Here is a 25,560-nt window from a genome sequence, read left to right as displayed (position 1 = left end):
AAAAATAGATTTATGCAACACCTGACAGCAGTACGGGGTTTCCAAATGCTAAACTTCCAGGTTTTGCTGAATTCTGAGCAAATTCCCGGGTCAGGATTTCTAAGACAGCATCACTTCAGGGTTTGCTCAGGCCGTTTAATTCCCATCAATCATTCACACCAATGTTCCCTTTACCTGAAATTCTATAACCTTTATTTATCTGCATCGCTGTACAAACAGCACGTCCACTTAGGAAGGAATCGGAGCGTGGCAATGGAGACGGAAAGCTGTTTGAAGCAAGTCCCTGCGAAGCGGCTGTGCTGCTCTGCTGCTGACCTTCAGTGAAGTCATCAGGAGAGCACATCTAAACTTCCTGCTGGCAAAACTGCCTCTACGCTACCAAAAGAGCAGCTGTTGAGCTACGGCACTGACTGAGAGAAGCGCTAAGATGGGATTTGAGAACAAGACTTGCCAAATGTTCGTTTTAGTGGCTCTTTTCATGTGGAAAATCGGATGATTTCTTATAGTGGATAAAGACTGAAGGATGAAACACTGCAGGTGCGTAAACCTAACACCCCCTCTGAAACTGGATATCAGTTATTTAAAAACCTACTCCAATGAAAATAGTGCTTTTGGTATTTTCAACATGTTGTGGTATTTTTCTGATGATGGAGGACATATATAAAGCTTATAAAGCTTGAAACAGCATGTCTGAATAATAGCATCTCTGATTACTTCTGAGCATTTCATTCGTTCAAATCAATGTGAATCAGAGGAAGTAAAAACTATATTGAATATGGCTAAAAACAGCACAATCATAATAAAATGATTTTGAATATAATTCAAATAGATTATTTGTTTTGCATTATTTTTTAGAATAATTCAAAGCAAAGCTATTTGTTTTTTCTTTTTTAGTTTTGTTACGGAATAACTAAACCGATGTCAGAGGAAACAAACACTGAAGTTTTTGATATTCCAAACCTCCTAAATTCTTAAGAAATAAACCCTCTTTTATGAATGATTGATAGCCGGACAAGCAGACATAATTCAATAATTATCTGGAAGATATTCCCAATCATGATCTTAAATTGAAATAAAATAAATAAAAAAGTTTCACACCATAATCAAATCACTAACATATTTTTGTAAAAAATTTGTGAGTTCAATTTTCTCTTGAAAAACAAATTTCTTTGCTCTCCAAATTTAAATCATACCTTTTTCTGCTGGTAAACCAGCAGTTCAGCACATCATGAGCCCACCTCTGCCATGTTTTACAGCAGCTGCATGTTGAGATTAACATGATGTTGTGACTTATATTCCTGTTCATCTATTACTTTTCCTCAGATTTAAAGTTTGAAAACTGACATTCAGCTTAACTTTTTCCTATTTTATATTCGTATTGCCCTCTCGAGACCTGGGCTCTTGTTTGATATACCTTTTCAATTTTGTAGTCACAGGGCCCCAGGTAATCAGAATTAACCACAGTGGCACTACGACCCACAATGTTATGTCCACCGATGTGGACGCCAGGTCTGAAGAGGTTGAGGACAGTTTTTTTTCCTCCTGTGTTGTCTGACCGTGTTTGAAAACTGACAGGAAAATCCAACTCTGGGAAAGTTTGAATCTGTGTTTGATAAGTTCCACTACTGAATGTTTGTTTTTATGATTATCAGTGGGCCAAACCTGCTGAAGATTAGTACATGAACCTTATTTTATTGGTGAAACTTGTTTATTCTTACCTTTTAATTCCCTAGAAAAAAAAAAGCTTGAAATATGTTATTTACTGGCACTGCTTTCCTCCTTGTTTTTCACTTTGTTTTATTTATAATTAATTGTCAAAAATAAACAGGAAAATAGTGTAAGAAAAGCTCAAACTTTGCAAATTGAAGGCCTAGCAATCCATTGGTGAGATGACAAAATTGTGTTGTTTGGTTCCTTGTGAAGACGTTTTTTTTAAAATTACAATGAACATCACTTTGGAAAGTATTAACACAATCTCTGTGTGCTCCAAAAAACCTTTGCAGTCTTTTCCTGAGCTCATGCTTCCTGGTAACAAGGCTTTGGAGTCACATAAAGGAATGGAGATCCTATAGCATTTCATTGAGATCTGCAGCAAGATTACATTTTCTGGAGGTCGCGTCTCTGTTCCAAATAGATTTTTGTATGCAGGAAATTCACAGAAGCCAGGATATGAATATGATTAGGAGGTCTACACGCACTCAAGAAACACTCAGGGGAGAATTCATGAGTGAGTCGTATGCATGTCAGAGACTGGAGACACTTTTTGTGTCAACTCTAAATCTGATGATAAAAAGGGAATAAAATATGAAGGAAGGATCATCCGGATGCAGCCCACCTTGTCTCTCAGATGATGTTCTGCTGCGTCGATGTTCAGCGGGTCATCAAAGTTCAACAGGTCCTGTAGAGAAGAAACCAGGATGTGTCAAAAAAAAAAAAAAAAGTTTGCTAGAGGACCATGTCAGAATGCATAAACACTCTTTAGTCTTTTGTCATTCTGTTGAAAATCTGGCCACATGAGAGGCAAGCCACTTGAACAGCACTCACCGGCTCTAATCTCACTCTGCCATCTAAATGCTTTAATTCCAGTTGCCTTAGAGATTCCACGCATCACGAATGTGGCGGTAATCGACAGAAACAAAGAGGCTGCCCTGACACCTTATTTACAGATTGAAGGCAACAATTTATGACGTCGCTCTGCATTTGCTCAAACGACCTTCATCTTTGTCATGACGACCTGATTAAAGAGCACTATCAAAATGTTCTAATTTGAATTTTAGGGATAAATTCTTCGATATTTAATGGAGGAAGTGATCAATGTTTCCATCTGCAGAGCTGAATTAGCTTTTGAAGAGAATAAAAACCTAAAACAAACAGCTAATCGTTAACAAAAATCTATATTTTCTTCGCATGACACCCTATTCTTTGCAAGTATGACATGCCATTTGATTTTTGACATATGAACTAGAAGATACCCAGAGCCAGCTGTGCTTGCATCTTCCCAACACGTGTAATGTGATTGTCTTGCCTCATTTTTCCAATTAATTCACAGTCGTCATCATACCAAGAATGATGACTTCCCCAAGACAGAAATAATGGGCCTGTTGTAGCAGGAAAAAGAGGAATAGAACCAAAACTCTCAGCGAATCCTGGAAACTGTAAGCAGTTTTGCTGATGTGAGTCTGTGTGTTTAGTGGGCTGTATGTATGCAGCCGTGTTGCAGGAAACCCGTCTCCTCCAGAGCTACAGCGGCTGCCGTGTTTAGTCAGGAGACATCAACCCATCATGTCTCATCTTCCAAACAAATGGATTAAATGTTTCGGGATTAAGACTTGGCATCAGTATAAAAGGGACATCAATAAAGCACTGAAGGGTGACAGCAGCAGAGCAATTTAGATCCAAACTAACCAAATCATTTCAGAACGTTGCACGTATCGCCCTGTTTGTGTGTATAAATAGCTTGGTGCAATACTCCTGGAACAGTTTATATCATCATTTCTATTGATTTCATAAACAGTTTAGTTTGTTATCAGTAAACTCTGAATGTGAATGGTGCGGAAGACGACAATGGATCAAGGTAAATCCTGCAAGAGAGTGCAAGAGAAGAAAGATACTTACAGTAAATAAGGAATTCAATCCCCAGACCACATCCTACAAAAAACAGAAAAGTCAAACAAATCTTTATTGCAGTAAGAATACTTCAACAACAAAAATACTTATTTTTTTAAATTTCACGTTTTTGGTCAAAAAACAATAAAGCTTCACTGATCTTATTGATGTTAGAATTGGGAAAACATGACTTAAAAAATGAAAAACTGGTTTCCTATTACAAAATAACTTGTCTTCAATTGATTGCTATCTTATACAAAAGGATAAAAGCAGCAAAGAAAAAAGGAAAACAAAGACAGCTTTAAAAAAGCCATCTTTTCATTACTATCAAACCTCTAAAGCATCAGATCTTTGTGAATAAATATCTATGCTGCATCCGTTTGACAAGCTGAGCAACAACAGAAGCAGATGCACAAGTTTTGGCTTATTGTTGTGGCTTCTTTGGCTTTTTTCCTAAATAACAAAAGTAATAATAACATTTTGAAACCATGGCAGTAAAACAGAGAAGCCCCTAAAGCAGCACTGCTGCATCAAACATAATAATAAATCAAATTTAACTGAATTAAAACTTCATGCTTGTAATTCTAAAGTAAATATATGTGTGTATATATATATATATATATATATATATATATATATATACATATATGGATTAAAGCATACAAGCTGCACAAGAATAATAAATGACATTAATGTCAAAAGCTAACAATCAAACATTAACTAAACACACATAAAAAAGGAAAATCTAGAACAAAAGGTTATTTTTTATTTTTATTTTTAGAGAACCCCTAAATTAGGAAACTACAGCACTTTCACAACACAACAGAGCGTTTTTATTGTGGTCACAAGTTTGATGAGCAAAAGCAATCGAAAACATTTTTTGTCTAATTTGCTTTCCTTTGTCTTTTTCCAACACATTTCATGAATAAAAAATACAGGAAGTTGTAAAACTGAACTGAATTAACACCTCGTCAATTAAAGGTTTTTTTTTAAGGTTTTTTCACCCGATGCTTGGAACACTGGTGACAAAACCGAGCAATCATCTCCCACTCCCACTCCCACTCCCACTGCACCCGAACGTACGTCATCTGATTTGATTTTTTTTTCTTTCTTTGTTGTCCTGACCCTTGATAACGCACAGTCCCTCCCCGTGGACACAAACGACCAAACCCACGCCTACAATTTGGGTAAACTCATGGAAAACAGAATGACAGCTGGTAGAATCTACAGGAAAGAGGCAAACTACCACAAAACCACTGAAACCTCAAGGTTCCTTCAGAGAAAAGAACTGTCCGGTTGTTATAATTTACACAAGAAAGTTGGGTTTTTCTAGAAGTGTCACGTTTCTCCTGACTACAGCCGACTTTAAATTCTGTTACAGCCGCCTGAGCCAACAGGCTTACTGAGAGGAAGGCTGTTAACTGAAATGCAGGAAAGGATTATAGAATTCAAGGAGGTAATCCAGTGTGAAGAGTGGATAAACAGCAACGGCAAACTAAAGGCAATGGACTATCAGAGATGACAACCAAAAAAATCACCAGTCGAAACATTAAAACATGTATTTGGTCGCAATCAAACTGTACAAATTGAAGTAGAAAATGTATTTTAGATAAAAAAATATATATATACAATTAACAGTCGGGGTGCCTGAAGACACTTGTGTACCGAGTGGATTAACGTGTAGCCTTAGCCATTGTTCTAAGCTAAGGCTACACGTTAATGGACTGTTAATTTAATCTACTGTTAACATGGACTGTTAATTATTTTGGGTGGTACAGAGGGGGCGGGGTCTAACGTGGCTTTTTGATAAAAGGATGCCAGTGTTTCCATCTACACAAAGAGAGTCAAGTCAAGACATCATCAACGACGAGTGAGAGATATAAATCCATACGATGCCTGGTGGGACTTGAATACGTGTAAAAGGTTAGACTACTGTAACGGCCTGCTCAAAACCAGCTCTCCAAACGAGCTGTAAAACAGCTTCAGTACATCCAGAATGCTGCTGCTCGAGTCCTGACCAAAACCAGGAAGTATGATCACATTACTCCTGTGCTCAGGTCTCTGCACTGGCTCCCTGTACCTGAAAGAATAGACTTCAAAGCAGCTCTGCTTGTGTACAAGTCTCTCCATGGCCGAGCACCAAAGTACATCTCTGACATGTTAGTGCCATATGAACCATCTCGTACTCTGAGGACCACAGGGGCCGGCCTCCTGTTGATTCCCAGAGTCAGAACTAAACAAGGGGAATCAGCGTTTCAATATTCTGCAGCTAAAATCTGGAACAGCCTCCCTGAAGTCGTAAGACAGGCCTCTTCTGTGTTCATGTTCAAATCTATACTTAAAACATTTCTGTTTAGCCGTGTATATGACTGAAAGGTCCTATCTGCACTTTTCTTTCCTTTCCTTCCTTTCTTTTTAAATCAATTTTCAAATTTTTTCTTTCCTTTTAAAGTAAATTTTACGTTGATTATTTCTATGATGTATTGTGATTTTAATGTCTTTTTCTGTTTTGTGAAGCACCTTGAATTACTTTGTGTACAAATTGTGCTATACAAATCAACTTGCCTTGCCTTGCCTTAAAATAATGGTGCCATTTTTGGACGATGATAAATCATCTTTTCTCAAAGTGTTTCTTCACATTTTAAGAAAAAAAATATTAACCCACAAATTCCAGAAGCAAACCCATAAGACTTTTTTTGAAAAGACTATCGTTTTTCATTAGTAATGTTCGATAAATCTAAAAACAGACTATACGGGGTCAAAGTTGTATATGTGTATTTTTATCCTAAAAAATTCAAGGTGAAACAGCCGACTGAGCTGCTGCATATTTTTTTTAACTCATTCCTATGAGCCTTAGCACGCTGTGATGTGTTGACTTTCAATTCCATGGAAAATGGGTGAGGCAGCTTTAATTATTCATCCTCCCTGTCCATGTTTCACCAATGAGTGCTCCCTACATTGTTCCTTCTTCCTTGCTTTGTGAATGGCGGCTTTCCACAACCAAATCCCCCAAAGATCCTCTCTCATACTTTGTGCTACAGGCTCTTCTTGAGAGAATGGACAGAACGGAGTAACAACCTAATAGGATTTCTTGTTCTAAATGAAAACCTTTAATAAATTAAGAACTGTGTTGAGCTCAAATATATATTTTCTTTCTCTCCTGAATTAATGACAGTCTAGACAGTCAAGGTAAATTAACAAGATGAGCCAATTAATGAGAAATTTCCCCCCCCTGTGGGATTAATAAAGTTCTATTTTAGCCGATCTCGTCTTATCTTTAAATATATTTTTATATTCCAGATTTTTAATCATCATCTCTAATGAAAAACAGAGGGACATTGAATTTTTCTTGTTATCTGATGGTTTAAATTGATCACTGTGAGATGAAATGTTATTGATGTACAAATTATTTATGCAAAACCACAGATTTCAGCAATTGAGCTGTTTTGACAGAAAGCCAATTTCAGGATTTCTCTCTTAAACATGAGGTTTTGAATACAAACATGGAAATGAGGAATATAAATATACATATTTCTACTAAAGGTGTAATAAGTAAAAAATGTGCCTTTTAGAACAATGTTTTATTTCTTTTATTTTTGAGAAATTAGAACAGGCAAAAATCTGAGGTTTTGGTTAAAAGGTTTACTGCCACTCATTATGGGTTCTGCTGTTGTTCAGTGTAAATAAATAGATTCATAAAGCTAAAAACAACCAAACTTTATTAAGTCTTGTAACCTAAAATAGATTCAACTGGTCTAAAACCTGAACTTAAACACAATCACAAACAATCTGAGATTCAAGAGACAATTTACCAGACTGACAAAAGGTTTTTTTTAGGAAAGGTCCATTAATTTAAACACACGCCATAAAAAAAACAACAATTGAATATTCCATGAAAATAAATGAAAGTACCTTTAACGTTCTAGTCGGGGCCCAGCCTGTGCCATCAATAGAATGCTCCCTAAGTAAGCTGCAGGAAAAAGCACAAGCAGATTGTTTGGGTTTTTTCATGTCACATTTAAAATCATACATTTTTAAGAAGTGAAAGCAGTGAAAGTTCCCTGACAGATAAAGAAAAACATGAAAACACAGCAATACCAAACATGGAAAGGATGAAATGACAGTTGTACCTCAAACAGATCTCTCCATTCTCTGTGATATTAGGATGCCATATTCTGGTCAAGCATCTAACTTTAGGAGGCTAGAGAGAAACATGAAGGACAGACAGAATTAAAACTAAAGAACAAAAGGTGAAGTTTACAACCAGAATTGAACACAAAGAGCATTACTGACTACTTTCATCATGGACTGTACTGTTCTGAGAAGTCTGCCTGTTTTTTATATAAATGACCTCAACATGTGATAACAAACTATCAAATATGTCATTTTTACACAAATGTCAACTTATATTTGTTATGCAGTTAATTCATTTATTTCAATACATGTTATTTTAACCCATTAGAACCCATGGTGACATCAGTGTAACAGAAAAATATCAGAAATGGATTCTTTGGTCCACTTGGTTTGTGTTTAAATACACAATCTTATTTTTCTTATGGGTCAAGACTCGTGAGACTGGTTAAAAGTTGCTATTCTGCTGTGAGCTCGAGTCTTCTCCGATGACAGTATAGCACAACTGGACAGAATGATCCCTCCCTCATCACGTTCCAAAAAGGAAGTTTCCACAGGTCCAAGAAGCTAAAATCCCACAGACTTGTATAGAGAAATAAATAGCTGTAACTCAGTCATTCTATTTGTCGGAATAATCATTCTTGATCTGATACATCTCTTTAAACATGTTCTTGTTAATCCTAATTTTTTTTCATGACATTTGTTTGAAATCATAAGATATTCAAGTTTTAAACTGGCCTATCAGATGCCTCAATAAAAGCATGTGGTGACCTGCGTCGAAAGTTTGATATGTTTGATTGACAGCTTCTCCTGAGCCTGTTTTCAGTGGAAGGGGGGTGGACTTCCAACAAGCTTGCTCCCGATTGCCGACAGTAGTTGCCATAGAAACGCTGACTCGGACCAATCACTGCTTACTGTCGTTGTCTGGCTCCAAATGGTTTTCATCCATGCAGTGGAAAAATGGCGACTGGATCGGCTGAATGTCTCTGTAGCCGGATATAAGGCATTTTTTCTATGGGTGACACTCGCTCAGTCCAGGCCTCATTAAGCAAGGGACTTCTCGAAAATCTTTCAATATTTCGGATTGACTTTCAAGCAGAAACAAACTTAAATAAACTTTTAGTTAAGAAAGGGACATTGCATATTAATGAAAATTTAAAATCAAATGTAAATGTGCCAGAATTTAGTAACGGCTAGTTTCTATCCACAGTCCCCTATGAACATGAACTAATAATTGTTTATTTTTTGACCTCAAGAAAAAAAAACAACATTATTATTAGAACCAGAGAAAAAAGTATCCACGAGTGGAAGCCCAACCACACAATATTGGAGTGGACTCCAATAGGTTAATCCCCTTTTTATTACCTTTTGAATAAAATCCTGCTACAGCTTTTTTTTTTGTAAAATACTCTAAAATAAAACTCTCTTTATAAACAGGAACAACAAAAGAACTGAATTGAACTGAATCGTATAAATATCTATTTAACATTAGGCTAAAGAAATTAAATTTCTGAAATAATCTGAAACCTAAACAGATTTTGTGGTCAATGAAGGATAAACCAATCTTGGCTGCTTGATGTAGAAAGTAGTCAGGGTTGGTTTGTTTTCCTGGGCAGAAGACTGGAAAAGTAGCAAAGAAGACTTACAACGCCCCCAGTGAGAGTAATGCATGAGAGGAAGTGGACAATTTATGTCACTTTACAATCTGTGGAGTACTACTGAAGCACATAGTCCATTTTCTCTTTGTCCTGGGAAATAAACCATAGAAGAGTGTTTGCAGCTGGTTTTAGTGATGGAGAAGGAGAGGAGGCGAAGTGGACAAACCAAGAGTAATCTCTGAGCTGCAGCACAAACTAAGAAAAGAAAGGAGCAGGTTTGAAGCAACATGTGACCACAACAAAAGCTGCAAAGAAAAGCTTGTATCGATCGCCTCGGTGCACCAGTGCTCCTTCTGCTTGACTTTACTACTTCATCATTTTCTGGGTTCAAAATCAATGCACAGCTGTTCATTGAGTTAGAAATCCATGCAGGAAATATGAAACACTAAAAACCACTGGTTTATGGTTGTCGTGATGCAGCGCTCATTTCAACATGATCGTCTTTTCCTCTTAACCACCTTAATGCTTTTACTGCAAACCTCCTTCCATGAACATCTCACCAAACAGCTAAAAAGGTAAAGATTTTTGTCTTGATTTCCTTTTGACAATTTTACATTACCCAACAACACGATATTAGTTAACTTGTATCATGAAAGATTTGATACTTTTGTGTCCCACATGACAACTTTGCTAGTTTCAAAAGATTAGAAAACATGTAGAGAGTTGGGGCTGTGTACAGACAATCTAAGATCCTAAATAGTGTTTTTAAACAATCATTTATCAGGATTTTGTTCATTCATTCTCTCTATTTAAGAACCAATCAATCAATCAATCAATCAAAGAATCCACTGAAAATTCTTTCAACTTACTTACTGTTAAAATAAAACAAATTATTTTTAGGACTGTCCTTGCGCTTGAGAAAGTTAAATATTTGACTGAAATGTAAAGTTTGTGTGGAAAAAGTCAAAATGAATAGATTATTTTCAAATAGCCAGCATAAACATAAATGGGTTTACATATTCTGATGAAAGGTTAAAAATTCACATAAACACATTTTTAAAATGTTTTTTTTAAATTGTGAAATAGTTCCATTATGTAGCAAGTGACATGCCTGGAGATGTTGGAATAATCAACACAGGATTGTTTGAGTACTCACCACCATGTTATAGGCTTCAGGGACATCTACTTCAAACTGAAACTTTCCACTTTGGTAGTAACCTTCATCTGAAATGAAAGTGGAGAAAGAGGATAAGCAACAACTTGGCAAATAATGCCAAAGGAAAACAGTTCCATCCATGATGGGATGAAGATTCAGTCTTGCCTTCTTAGATTTCCGCATTTAAAATTCTACTTTCCCTTTGGGCCATATTTGAACACCATTTTCAGCAAAAAGCTTTTGTTCAAGCATGGAAGTTCAAGGAAATGCTACAAACGGGCAACTTTATACAAGACTGTTTGACAAAAAACATTAAAATCATCATCAATAAAGCTGAGAGTGAAAAGATGTAAAACAAGTATTTTACAACAACCTAACTATCATTGTGGTGGGATGTTTAGATGACAAAGGCAAGTTGAATACCGATAAATATTCTTATAAAAAGGGAAGCTGAGTTACAGGTATAATGAAACCTCATAAGCACATAAGAACGAACGGTCTTTGACAGGTGTTTTAAAGGTCCAACTGTATGCTGATGATGCTATGTTATCTATGTCAACTGAATGGAGCAGAATCAGAACACTGTTCCACTACAGATAACATAGATGCTGTCCAGATTGGATAAATCAGGACTATATCAAGGGGCAAAGTAAGGCCTGTATGACTGTTGTGTTTCTTTCAGGCAAAAATGTTTTTGTTAGCTGACTTTAACCACCTCTGTAATTTTTTTTCTTCTCCAGAAAGCCTGGTTTACCAAGAGGCAGGAGATCAAGATGCTAGCTGAGAGGGTGTTTGTTTGATGCTCAGAAGACCATGTGTGCTTCCTGAAAATCTAGTTGTGGTGGTTCAGACTGAAGGGAATGTGGTGGTTGTGTCTCATGATTTTGGGACACGAGGTCCTAGGACCATCAAGGGGATCTAGAGCACCCAAAAAAGATTTCTATTCTAGACCATTGTCATGTCAGTCACAGTTGCAATGTTTCTAGAAGAACCTCCTTTTGATCTTCTAAAATGATATTTAGTAGCAGTTTATCAAGATCTTCAGAGGCTGACTGAAGGCCTTAACTTAGTTTCAAAATATTCTTAACATTTGACCTAAATTGTTAAAAATGTGAATGGTCCCTTCAGAGGTTTTTAGTCAAAGAACACAAAGTTTTTGAAAGATTTAAAGCTGTACTTTTAATTTTCAATAAGTTTAAAACTGCTTCAATTCTCAAAAACCACACAGGTACAGCAAACTTAAAGTGAAAGCAGGAATATTTTTAATAAGCTGGAACTGAGTCTTTAATTATTGAAATAGTTGAAAGCATCTCATGAAGGTTTGTGTCTACAAACTTAAAGAACAAAGAAAAGACCAAGTTAAGTCTAAGGATGTCTCGTTAAGCTTAAGATTCCAAAACCCCAGCTACATCAACCACGGTAGGTAAAGTTGGTGGACATTAATGCCTGAAATGCCTCGATCACAATCAAGAGTTTCTTACAGAGCTGAAAAAGCAGCAGGTATATAAAATAGAAAAATTGTATTATTGGACATGTAGGGACTTTAATGAGTGTCCGCACATCTAATAGACTTTGCTGACAGTAGAAAACCCAGCAGTTTTGCACCATCTGAAAAAACCTTACTCTGCATAAGTCACAAATCAGAAACATTTATCAAAGGGAAGCTGACCAACTTCTTAGGTTTTTTACATTATAGTTACATAAAATAGCTGCAAGAAAAAGCCCTTATAGTGTCAATGCTACAACTTTCTATATGCATCAATGCTCAGCTTTTTTTCACATAAAAACATCACAAAGACCCAATATAGATGCACCACCCCAGCCTTTTAGCTTAAATAGATTCTAAAGAACAATTAAAAAAAATCTTAAAACAATGGGGAGCTGAGCAGGATGAACCTGTAAAAGAAAACAACACAAAAACTATGAGCGAAAGCATCAAAACTAAAGGGTGGAAGTCTGTGCACAGCCAGCTAAGAAAGATAAAACCTAACAGGAAAAAGGCAGATGACAGTAAACGCTTTTCCTACTGCAGTCAGAGGTTATAAAAAATTCAAGACATGGTCGATCCTCACCGTCACAAAACACTCAGCTTTCACACAGACACAGTCTACCAAAATTGAAATCTTCTGACTAAATATCTAAACTTGATTTAACAAAAACAACATTTCCTAAAGAACAGTTTTTACTTTTTCCACTTTATCATCTAAACGTAGCCAAGGCTTAAAATCACAAAGGTTTCCAGTTGGAATTTTGGTCGCTGTGCCACCGGGATATCTGTATCGAGTTTCTAGCACAAACCTCTGCTCTTGGTCCAAAAAATGAGCTTAAGCAAAATGTGCTTTAGAGTGCAGAGCCATAACAATCTGGCAAGAGGAGGATCAATAAATGCATCTTACTATAAATGACAAATCATTACCATCACAGAGAAAGTCTGATAATCTGCATGCTCACAACAGTTTGCTGTGTGTAAATCACAGGGTAATGACTAGCTTACTCCAGCACAGTAAAGTCATGTTGGGAATTGCTTCGATAAATTTCTACACTTGTGATTCCCCTCAATGGAGAGCAGTTAGCAAGAACGATGAGTTTTATGAGCAGACTTAACTTATTCCTCAAGAGCTCATAAAGACACAGAACAGAATCTATTCAACTAAAAAGATCCAGACGAAACACAAGATGTGCAACAGGGAGCGGTTTGGGTCCAGTTTGAAAAGGACTCATTAATCTATTAACTAATCAAATCGGTCTCTATCAAGATAAAAGTAAGCGTGAATTGTGGCAATAAATAAAAAAACTTTGAAAAATGTATATTTTATCCACACAAATTATAAGAATAGGACGGCTTTAGCAGTTGTTCAATAATTAGATTGGTGTAGTTAACTGATCATTATTTCTTTTAGTAAAATCCAAATTTCCTGACAAAACGACCTCCAAGTTGCCTTAGCGCTAAGGACTAAACTTCTTCACAGCTGCTGTGCCATCTTTCCCTCAGAGTCCAAGCAGTTAAGTTAATAGACGCTCTTCAACATTTGAACGGTTGATTAAAGCAGTTAGACACTCTGGATAAACAGTTAATGAGCCGCCACCCAGGAGCAACCACACAACGGCAGAGGAAAGAGGGGAGGTGATTCTCTGTCTTAGAAAGGACTATAACATCAGGCAGCAGTAGACATCAGGCAGTGCCGACTGCCGACAGGCAGAATTTACAGTTTTATGAAAATAAAGATGATCTAAAAGGATGGAATAATAAGAAACCTCTTAGCTAAAAAACAGCCAAACTGTGAAAACTAATAAACTGAGCTTGAATCCGTTTATGAGTCTTGGAACGTTCTACACAAAAAGTAAAAACATCTTTACCTCAGACTGACAACAGCAGCAATACTGCAATTATCTGCTAGGTATTTGAAAGGTGTGAGTTTTTGGCAACACAAAGGAGTTCAGTTTGACATCAAAACAACAAGTGCTTCGGTTTTGAAGCAGCAAAGTCCCTCCGCCCTTTGTTTTTTTTCATTTGACTCTTTAGCAGGAGTAGTAGCTGCACTGTGGTCATAGAAAGTTATGGGTGAAAACCTGAGTAATTTTGTCAGTTAGTCCAAATAGGCTATATGCACTGGCTTTCCTTTTGCACAGATGTAACATTAACTTTGAGGCTGAACATGCGGAATGGGACTGGAAGAGTCAAAGATGATGTTGTTGTCCAACACTTAGAACAGAACCGTGTAAAGTATAAGTCACAACTGCCCTTACAGATAGATATGGGCTGTCTGCAGGCAAAAAATGGGGAAACCTGTACAGGGCGTGCAAGTAGTCAACACGAAAATGTTCATTTTTTTCTATGGATGTGCAGCGGGTGTCTGGTTGTAGCTTAAACACACAAAAGGGGAGTTAGGGTGAAGTAGGCGAGACGCATTCGGGGTCGGTACATAGCCAGTACCTGCACATTACTAACAATTAGAGTGTGGCGTAAATGCAGCGTATGACAGCATTACCCATTTATCCATAAATAAATGTTGCTTCTATTAATCTTGTAGATAATTCACGATACACTTAACCCGCTATACTTGTACTCAAGTGTATCTTCTTAAGGATTTTCCATTTGGTTATAGTATTTTTTTTACTGCATAATCGTTCATTTAAAGTACCCGGTAGTTGGTCCATGCAATTATAACCCTTTTGTAACTGATGGATAGAAACGGATCAAAAAAGTTTGATCACAGTCAGATTTAACTCGCAACTAAGCAGTGACGGAATGGCAGAAAAAAAGTGATCGTTTCAAATATTTTTTACTTAGAATAACAAAAAATCTTTGCATTAATGTTTCAGTATTAGGACTAAAATGAATGTGGGATTTACATTTAAGTCGCAGATTACTTTAATATCAATATTTATGCAAAACCTTTAAGGCAATCTCCATTTTTTATATCTAAAGTCGATAATAAACACTAGACTGAGGAAAGATCACGAGATCTCTTTAAATATGCTTTGTAGGGTCCATGTAAAGTTGTGCGATACATTTTTGTCATCTATTCACCATTACAGGAATTTTGCTTTTTAAAAAATTGATACGTTTGCTGGTGGTGTGTGCCGGGTGAGAACTTGCGACTGAAAAGACAGGGCAACTCTTTCTCCAGAACTCGATCTCCAATCAATTATGCTGAGAAGAACATGACACCAATCCTTTTTTTCCAAATAGCTGATCTGTGCTCTTCTCAGTAGATGCTGCTAACAAAGTCCAACGCGAAAGCCAATCTGGAGTCACACTCTTTGTTTGGGTGGAAGACAGAGTAATGAATATCAATGAGGCTGGTGCTCTCACAGAGTAAATGAATTCTTTACCTCTCGAATCAAACATGGACTTCAGAATGACACTTTACTCATTTAAACAGGATCACAGTTTCTTCTTAAAAAGATAAGTCTGGTAAAAAAAAAAAAAACAAATCCATACATTTTCATGAATATATGCAGTAACTAACTAAATGCTTACAGTCTATTTAAAACACTTGATGGTCGAAGGTTTCTGCCTGTAGGTGAATACAAGTTTATTTCCTTAGGGGAGGTGGGTGTTGTAGTGGACAAACATTTACATTTATACATTTAAGCCCACACATATGATTATTTTTTATATGCTGTTTGAGTTCTGGAAACAGGTGAAAAGAAAGTGAAGCATGCAACATCATTCTTTCTGAGTTCTAAATGCCTGAATGTGGTATTAGGAATAACAGATTTTAGAGTAAATCTCTTCTAACTGATTCTACTCCAAAAACACTGTATGTTTATTAGTTCTGGACATTACGGTATTAATTATTCTAGACAACATAACAGTAAAACAATACTGTTTAACACACGAGAGCAGCAAGTAAAGTGATGTTCTGCCCTTTATTAAGAACTAAATATTCCTAGTATTTTTTTTAATCTGAATCTTTGTTTCTGACTTTGAACTATTCAACAATTTCCCTTTGGATACTTAAAGTATCTGTCTATTTGGAAATATATTTCAATCTAATTTTACAACGTGAATAAAAACTCTTTAAAGTCTCACTACAATCATCTTTTGATCTATCGTAAAATCTTTTACTACAATTATGCAGTTTTTAGCCAAAATCAAAAAAACCCGTGTTATTTTCCAGGACATTTTTCTGGTTCATCAAAAATTCACCTCCGACTTATGAGGGGACCTTTACGCTGATATTAAAGCTTTAGTCACAGCTGCCCCTGTTGCTAAATATAGGATGTCCACAAGCGAAAAATCGCCAAACCCAAACTATTGACTAGCGTGTGGCATAAGGGCACCTCACGTGCATTAGAAGTGCATGAAACTTACATTGCAAATACTTCACAATACACTTACTACGCTCACCATCACATTTTTGGAGATCATTTGATGAGATAAGAAACTGTGTTTTTTCTGAGTGACACTTTTTCTGATTTCCATGTTAATAATGGGGGCCTGACTCCAAACTGCGTAAAGTCTGGTTTCTCTGTGGGAGAAAATAATGGGCATAGTCCTTTTCTTCCTATTATCAATCGTAATAAGCGGCAGACGTGTTCTTTTCTCTGCAAAGACACGAACACTTGTTAAGAAGAGAACAAAGCTGAGTCCTCATAGAGCTTAGGTGGCTTTTGTTTTTGCAGAAACGCTGCAAAGACCGGCGTTGCTTTTCAGCTTGCGACCTGAACTCAAAGCCCAACGACACAAGATTATATTGATGCTTTCTTTACCTGCTGGCTCAGACAAATTGTATCATGAATCACTGTTGTCACCAAACGCTTCAAACAACAGGAGCACAAAATCGATTTAAATCTCAGCCACGTTTGTGAAAACAGCACCGCAGCAGCAGGGATGATTCAAATCGTCTTGTAACTTAGATAAGTAATAAATTACAGTTCTGAACATCTGTTTAAAGTAGCTTCTTTAAGGAAAAAAAGAACATTTTATAGGGAATCACTAAATCATGAGGCTGTAACTCGTAGAATTGAGGAATAATTGATTGTAAAAAATGTAAAAACTCCAGCTGCGTTGAGCATATAAACACCACATAAGTCCTAGAAAGGTGAGGAGATAAAACTGTTTCCATTTCTGCTGCAACTTTTGGATCTGCTTGAATATTCAGGGATGATAATAAACCATTTAAAGCCAGGTTTCTTCAGATATGCATTTCTGACCAGCTGCAAGATAGAAGACTTTAGATGGTTTTAACTCGGTGAAGGCAAAAAGTTCAACCCAATGATATGAAGGAAGCAAATCTTGGAAAGTGATGCTGTATATTTACTAGCTTCTTAAAGTCTTAGTTGTGTCTCCCCTGACAGGTGGATATGGGCCGTCGAGACACACAGGTGGCCCACACAAAATATCAAGGTTGTGGACCGCTCTGTATCCCATAGAGCTACAGTGTTCATGCACATTTTTTTCCACAGACCTACAGCGAGCAACAGCTCGTAATGAACCCTCATACAACACGCAAAAGTAAGTTAGGGCAGTGTTTTTCAACCAGTGTGCCGTGGGAAATTGCCCTCATTCACTGATCTAAAATCATTTTCCATCTCCAGGAAATCAGCTCTGTGTTCATCCAAACAGGCCCTGATAAAACACTGAGTGGTTAGGAATATGAAAGAACGTAAAATACTTTTTTCTTTGTGTTTATTTGATTCTATTAAAGACATTTTGATAAGAATGACGGTACCGCGATTTAGCCGTAGCTTCAGACGTTTTCGGAAAAGTCCCGCCCCTTTAACTGTCTCCACCAATCATTCTTGGAGGCTTAATCACACGTCATCAGTCTGACCAATCAGAAGTGCTTAAAGTCTTCACTTCCTTGTTCCGATTTAGCTCATAAAGTCTCTCAGTTTAGACAAAAAGACCAGCTAAAGCTCGTCTTTAGCGGTGTAGCTTTCCACAGAATCCGGTGTCAGACCGTGGAACAAGTGAACAAAACAATGAAGCTCAGAGACGCTAGTCTGTCTGTGTTAGGTGGCTGTTTGCACTACATCTCCCATGATGCATTGGGTTAAAGTGACAGCGTCTCAGCACACAATGAATCTTCGTTGTTAAACGTCTTGAAACCGCAACGAACACACAACAATTGAAAAACACTAAGTTAAGGTAAAGCAGGTGAGACGCAGGCGTTTCGTACGGATTTTGACAATCAGTGCGTAGTTTGTGTGGGCATTTTACAGGGGTCCTACAGGCACTTAGGTATCTGTGCAGCATTTGCATGAGGTCAGTAAGGAGCCAGTGCAAGCAACGTACTAATGACTAGAGTGTGGCATGACAGCATCACTTGTATATCATAAGTGAATGCAACTACAAATACTTCCAGATACACTTACCACACGAATGACAATGGCACATTCCATTTTCATGCAATCCTTGAAATGACTGCGCAAGCCAAGACACAAGACTAGCCTGCACTCCCCTTAAGATGCCGCCGCTCTTCACTACGACCCTCCACCAACTCTAAAAACCTGCAGGTCCGACACGGGTCAACACTCATTTGGGTGACTGACCTATAAGAAGCTTGTTCACCAGAAGCAAACAGAATTTGCATCAACAAGCATTTTTTAAAGTACCTGTGGTTACATTTAAGTGCACCTACTTTGGAAAATTGTTAACCATAAAGTTACCAACAGCTCCTTGGTCTGTATTTAAGATTCTAAAGTCAACATTTCTTTAGTCAGTCAAATTTTAATGGTGGAGCTATGAGCTATAATGTTTAACGAATACAGTTTTTTCATTTTTAAAATTAAGGTTGAAAATAGTCATCAGATTTTCAGGAAAATTCTATTAAAACACTGTAATATTGTATGCATGAACTGTTGGGACCTGCAGTCACTGTGCGTGTGTGTGTGGGGGGGGGGGGGGGGGGGGTGTTCCATCAACAACAATCTGTTCTTGAGCTTTTTTTCTGAACAACGCTCCTAAATCATTACCAGCCACAGATAATCAGATAAAGTTAAGAAAAGTGTGTTGATATCACGCATCAGCAGCCAAAACATCCTTCCCACCATGCAGCTGTGGTCTTATTTGCCATGTTTTAAGTGGGTGACAATTTTCCACACCAGAACATAAAGAAACAAAGAGCTGTGCTTTGAAACGGTCTCCGTCTGCATGTTGTGGTGGCGCATCGCTGCACAAGCCGCACATTCCCCCTCCACACACACACACACACAGCTAATGAGAGCGTGACTCTGGAAGCTGCTGCATGACAGGTAGGGAAAAGGAAGCACGAGCCAAGAGAGCCTCCGGAGATTTGTGTAACTCCACACCGCTGCGTCTGTGTCGTACAACGCTCGACAGGTAGCCCACTTAGGCTGGAACACTGCTGAGCAAGCAGCGTGCACCTTGGAACTAATATAAGTGCTGTCATAATGTAAAAACACAAAAAGAGATCTCGGAGGTTTGAGTAAATCTGTGTTGGCATTTTCATTTTTTAACGGATTCACACAGTTGTTCATTCCAGTATGAATGTTCGAAGCAAGAAATCAGGGTAAAAAAACAAAAAACAGGACCAGTTTAACCTTTAATGTTTTTGTCTTACCGGGAGACACGGACAGCTGAAAGTGATGCAGCTTGTTCTCATCTGGAAAACTGGCTTTGCATGTACCTGCACATGACGGGTGGAGAAAGAGGGACAGTCATCAGTTTGTGAGACCTGTGAGACGTTTTAACTGTTTTTTTTTTTCTTTCTCCCAGCTTTATTGAACCAAATATTAAAGTACAAAACACAACATCACGGAATCAAATAGGACATCAGCTGCAATTACCAATGTTATCATTCCCAACTTATTTAGTTTACTTAATAAGTAATAGACATAGCAGGAACATGTAGAAAATTGAGCTTGCTGATAAGAAAATAAAATAGCTTAAAATGTATAAAAAAACTAATATTTACAAAACAAAATTTTCTTGGAGGAAAGGATTAATTATCAAACAAAAAAGCACAAATAGTTCCAGTGTCACTTGCCTTGGGTGTGTTAATCTTTTTAATGTACTCATAAAATTGAAACATCTCTATCTTAATACCATTTCGCTTTTTTTATTCTGCCCTTATGTAAAATTTAGATTGGAGAAGTAACAAATTAATACTATTTTCTACTTTTTTATCATCAGAATTGAAATATGTGGGGATTTATAATAATATCACAATTAAATTTGATGTTTACCAAACGTTCTAATTGGTTACGTTTTAACTGTATCCTCAATAAACAGAGCTGGTTAACGTCACTCCACCTATCCACACTAGCCCACAGGAGTCCCCGTGGCATCATATTCCCCCTGCTGCTCAAAGTCAGGTACTGCATGCAAAATCCCCAGACATTTTGACCCTACTGTTCGGAGATATTTTGGAGGCAATGTCAAAATATTTTGGTACGCTCTGTTTTGATTATTTTATGTAATTTTCAGTTGAAAAAAAAAGGAAAAATACATGGTTTCTCCTTGTTTATCACAAATAATCAGTGACAGGAGAAATCTGCAAAGTCACATAAGCCTTATATATAAAATACATACTGTGCAGCTGTGAACTAATATTTTGATTGGTTTTCATTTCAAAGTAGGAGTTGGATCATTCCATTTAAGGAGGATTGTTACAGCTGTGGCTGTGTTTAGTTCAGTTTTTTCTTTTTAATTAAGGTTTGTGTACTTTATTTCCATATCAGAGAGGGACATCAGGGTTTTTTGTGCCTCTTTGTGTGTCTGTCCGTCTCTGATCATTTTCAGGTGTGGTGCTGAAAAGATGTGGCTCCAATTGGACCAGAGCGGATGGAGGCAGCATCGTGTGAACCCCCAGCCCTCGAGAAGGGAGCTCTGCAGCAACCCGTCTCCGTTTTTAGCTCAGCTCTCTTCTCCACTTGATATGTAAACGTTGTTGACCATGCGAGTGTTGCATTAGCAGTGTTCTTTGTAGTGTTTTGTGTTCGGGGCCACTCTGTGCAGTCTTTTGTTGGCGGTTAGCTATAGTTTAAAGTGAAGCTGTAGGGATGAACTGCCTCTTTTCTTGTGTTTATGTTCATTTGGGGAAGTAAGTGTTTTGTCATCGTTTTCCCTTTTCTCTCGTTTGCAGAAAAGAATTCAGAGTTTAGAAAGGTGGGGGTTTTCTTTGTTATTTTGGTCTTTTGCTTCCCCTTTTTTGTTATTTAAGTTTTTGTAAATAAATTCAAAACTTTTTATTGAGATGTTGTTTTTGTTCATTTAAAGTTGGGGCAAATTATTCTTTTGTTACCCTCAACCAGATCCCCTCGACACAAAAAGGAGCTTAACAAGGATTATAAGATTTAAACTTATAAAGATTGGATTCTGTTGTATAATTATGTTGGAGAACTGATGGTTTTATGGGCTTGATTTTTCTCTTTCAGCAACACAGTTGTCCATTGTTCCTAGTCTGATGTAGAAAGAAATCCCCCAAACTAACAAGCTTTGTGACTTTCCTGTGGACACTGAGCTGGGTTGCATCCTCGTCTTTCACGGTCCTGATCAGCAAGAGGGGGAAACTCATCGGAGCGCGCACAAAAACAATCACGCTGAGCTCAGCCAAACCAACCACAACGGAGCGTTTTAATATTCAGAAACTAAACAAACAGAAATGTGATACACTGTGGGGAATTTCTAAAAAGGGAAACCACTAAAAGCTATTTTCCATTTTTAAAAACAACTTTCCCAGACTACCATTAAAATGGCTTTTAGTATTCATCCTGTTTTTTCTAAGGAGATATTGAGTTTTTGTTTTTTTAGAAACCTGCAGTTTTAAAGGGTGTTTTCTTTTGTGGCCAAAAACAGAAATCAGTTGAGCAGATAAAGTTGTTTTATTAAGACTTAACACTAGCTCAGCAGAACAGATGGTGCAAAACTGAGCTCTGGAGCTTTGCAGAAAGTGGTTAGCTTGAAACAGAAAGTGCCGCTTTTTCAAAGTGGCAATAAAAAGTATAATCCCACATTGATGGCGGGTTTTTTTCACAACACAGAAAGCTGTTATCCATGGTTGCCTAACTAAGCATTTCAAAACAAAAGTGCTGTTTTATATTTAATTGTTTAAATGAACAAGACAAACTTTCTACTAAACTGTTAACTGATCAACTGCTTGATGTTTTTACATTTTCATTTTACGTTCTTTAATCATTCACAGGACAGTTGAGCGACCGACCAATCAAGAAAATAAACTCATAAATCGCTTAGTGCGTCCATCTTCTCCCTTCACCATGTCTTTTTTGCTAATGTCAACCTTTTTTTTTTTTTAAATCAAGTCTTCAGATTAATGCTTTGGAATGTTTGGGGTTCTAATCAAAATCTAAATAGCTCTGTATTTGATTGAACCGTGGGTTTTAATACTGTAGAGAACCACACTAGGGTTCACTTGCAAGCAAACTAATTGTAACCAATTGTAAAGCATAGATTATTCTTTGATTAAACATCAGGCATAACTTACTGGGAAGATTGGCTTCAAGGTCTGCAACTTCTGTTTAAAAAAAAAAAAAAGGAAAATAATTCATAAATCATCAAATTTCCATGTCAGCAGAATAAATGTTAGCTTTACATATTTTTCTTTTTGATAAACAAATAAAATATCAGACCAATACGCTGTGGAGCTGTGTACCTTTGGTAAGGAGGCGGTCCCTGATGGAGACTCTGTGGGCGGAGTCTGAGGTTGCAGATGAACGGCCCGCCTTTCCTGCATCGTCTTTCTTTAATTTCCTGGCCAGGGTGAGCATGGCGGTGCTATGATGTGCCTCTCTTCCACCAACTCTGCCCTTTACCAATCGGCCCCTTTAAATATCTACCGGTCACAGATAAAAAATAAAACACTCACAATATGGATTCATAGAAAGTTAGAAGAAAAACTATAATTTCACTTTTTGCAAATGGCTTGTTTTACAAAGACATAAGTAGAATGAGGTTAAAGGTTAGAGTTTAATTATCCTTTGTAACATAATTAGAAAGGCTGCTCTCATGCTTTCATTAACAACAACAAGGGGAGCCTCTTTTATGCACACCAGCTGCTGTGTGTATAAACTTAAAACTGTATATGTTTAAAAGAAATTCCTATAATCATGATTACAATTTGAACACAAATCAAAACATTTTTGCAAAAACTACAATTTTCTTTCTTGGTTTGATTAATTGATTAGTATATGTATTTATTTATTTTTCTACAAATATCTCATTTCTTTTTTTCTTTTCATTTAATATTTTAACAATTTTAAAGCTGTATAGATAAAATCTAACATGGAAAGTTTTGCATATAATCCTAAAAGTGACAAATATTTCAATTTCTTTGACAAAAATCCTCCCCAACATGAGATTAGCAGGAGACTAACTCTTGAGCAGAATTTAGTTATTTTTTTTATCCCACTAGGTTCCTTGTTAATGTTACTTAAAAGCCTTTGAATTGGGAGTGAGATAATGCAGCAGACATTGAACTTGACTGAAAAGTAATATAAACGTTCAAGCAAAAAAAGCACCAAAGTGAAATGAAATACTAAAAAATGTGTTTTTTTGATATGCTGCTTAATGGGTGCTATAACTTTTCAGTTAATAAAAGGTTTGTATCATATATAATACATTTACACTACAATAATAACATGGTAACATCTTAAAATAGTTGTCTGTGGTGGAAACTATGGTTTTCAAAATAAAAGCATATTTGTAAATGAGCAAAAATCTAATGTTTTCCTACACATTTGTGAAAACTTTATTGTTTCTAAAAAGAAATGTGCACTACAGACTGTTCTTTTATTTTGGTCCCAGTTAAAGCTATGGTCATTTCTGTCAGTGTGTACTCTCAGAGTGCTACAAAATAAAATGAGTCCAAAAGCAAAAAAAACTTCATTTACTTTCATGAAATAATTATGCGAAAGCATCCAGGTCTAACTAGCAGCCGGATAGAACGCCTTTCTGCTCAGAGCTGGGCCGCAGAATGCTAGATTTCCCATAATTCTGTGCATGTTGTTGTCAAATATTTACATGTTCACGGGGGGGGGGGGGGGGGGGGGGGGGGGGGCTCACAGATTGAAGGCATCAGCTGTCAGAAAGTGTGTCACTGAGACCAATTCAACACGACCCCCTGCCTGCCTCAGCTGTCAGTTTCTGTACCCCGGTAACAAATACAATCAAAAACATGTATAACAATATGAAATCTTTCATTAAAACCATCAAATTACTGCCCAATACAATTATTTACCACATTGCTAATGGTGTGTCAAAAAGTTCTAATGTTTGGCTTAAAATAAAATGTAAAGAATAAAATGTGGCAGTTATTTTTAATCTACTAAACTAGGCAAAGCAAAAACACCTATTCCCATTGCCTTGTCATATTAGAAGTGTTCAAAATTTTATAATTTACCACTCGTTAACTTGACCAAAAACAGGTTTGTTGACCAATAACTAGCCTCAAACCTGTTTTGTCTCCCAGGCTCAACATGCAGCGCAAGGATGAACGCGGGAATTCGTCTTTTTTAGCGTTAAACGATAAACTAGGAGGACAAAGTTGGGTTTCAAGCTAACCGCTGTTAGCTACTGTTGTTTGTTACCTGAAGTCTGAGAGCTAGCGATCCGTGTTACACCATAACCTGCTGCCCTCCTCTGCGCAGGCGCTCTCGGCACCGCCCCCAGATAGTTGCATGCACGTCGGACCCCAAATAATTTTCACATTAAATATTTGAAGTCTAGAAGAAAAAATAAACTGATCGAAAGATCAGCTGTCAGAACTTGGCTTCTGTGTCATGGGGAACGGAAGTGAAGCACAAGCCGGTATCGCTCTTCGTGTCCGTGCGGAAACGATGAGCGATAAATAGTTCCGCATTGAAAAGAATGTCTCTTTAAGCTTAAAGATTTTTTTTTTAAATTGTGTTGACAAAAATATGAACTAATCGAAAAATTTCTGACCTAAAATGCTATTTGGATCCTTCAATGCATACATTATTTTAATGAAATCAATGTTTTGCATTTTGTTCTGTTCAAAAAAAAATTCCTGTCAGTTATTTTTGTAAGAATTCCTTCTTTATTGATCAGGCTAAAAAACAAAAAAAAAAATTGGGGGGGGGGGGGGTGTTGAAACGTTTATTTTTAACAAAGATTAAAAATTAAATAGCTTTTACAACTGTATTGTAACTATCTATCTATTCACCTTCCTCGTCACCATTTTTCATCTACAATACATGATCTGTTTGTTTTGATGCACGTTGTGATACCGCCAATCTGCAAACATTACAAAGAAAAATGTTGGGGAAATGTTAGTAATATTTGCCAGAATTAACTGTTTATTAATATTTTTTATTTATATTTTGCAATCAAATGCATATAGAGACATTATTCAAATTTATTGTCATAAATGCAGTTATTGCGATTAAAAATGTCTAATTGATGCATAAATTAAAATTTCCAGCTATAGTTGAATAAATAAATAAATGATGACGATAGTGTTGATACGGAGCCTGTGTCCGGACATTAAAAAAACTAAAATACATCTCGTTCCCACAGATTAATATCTTGATCGCACGAAATAATATTCCGTTCCCACAATATACTATTCCGTTCCCTCGAAATACTATTTCGCTCCCTGCTAATTAATTAGTACAAAC

The 25,560-nt window shown here is 36.9% G+C and overlaps 1 protein-coding gene across 2 annotated transcripts in view; it reads right to left on the bottom strand.

Annotated features, from left to right (window-relative positions):
• The window catches only part of ube2f (ubiquitin-conjugating enzyme E2F (putative)), a 30,499-nt gene extending 5,751 nt beyond the window's left edge, over positions 1 to 24,748 (bottom strand). Inside the window, exons 1-9 of one of the 2 annotated variants that reach the window (XM_078939470.1) lie at positions 24,511 to 24,748; positions 22,578 to 22,757; positions 22,410 to 22,439; positions 19,527 to 19,592; positions 10,492 to 10,559; positions 7,737 to 7,807; positions 7,519 to 7,576; positions 3,616 to 3,648; positions 2,336 to 2,398 (exon numbers count right to left, since the gene is read on the bottom strand). In XM_078939470.1, the coding sequence (XP_078795596.1) occupies positions 2,336 to 2,398; positions 3,616 to 3,648; positions 7,519 to 7,576; positions 7,737 to 7,807; positions 10,492 to 10,559; positions 19,527 to 19,592; positions 22,410 to 22,439; positions 22,578 to 22,692 (504 nt within the window). In that variant the 5' untranslated portion in view covers positions 22,693 to 22,757; positions 24,511 to 24,748. Of the gene's footprint in view, positions 1 to 2,335; positions 2,399 to 3,615; positions 3,649 to 7,518; positions 7,577 to 7,736; positions 7,808 to 10,491; positions 10,560 to 19,526; positions 19,593 to 22,409; positions 22,440 to 22,577; positions 22,758 to 24,376; positions 24,484 to 24,510 lie in introns of those variants that run through there. The other variant, XM_078939471.1, reaches the window with a different exon arrangement.
• Between the last annotated feature and the right edge of the window lie 812 nt (positions 24,749 to 25,560).

The sequence above is a fragment of the Oryzias latipes genome, chromosome 21 (genome assembly GCF_053564925.1).
Source record: "Oryzias latipes strain Hd-rR chromosome 21, Olatipes_Hd-rR_3.1".
NCBI classification, from domain to species: domain Eukaryota; kingdom Metazoa; phylum Chordata; class Actinopteri; order Beloniformes; family Adrianichthyidae; genus Oryzias; species Oryzias latipes.
Note: the sequence above shows the minus strand (reverse complement) of the source record. Positions and strands in the feature narration are given on the sequence as shown.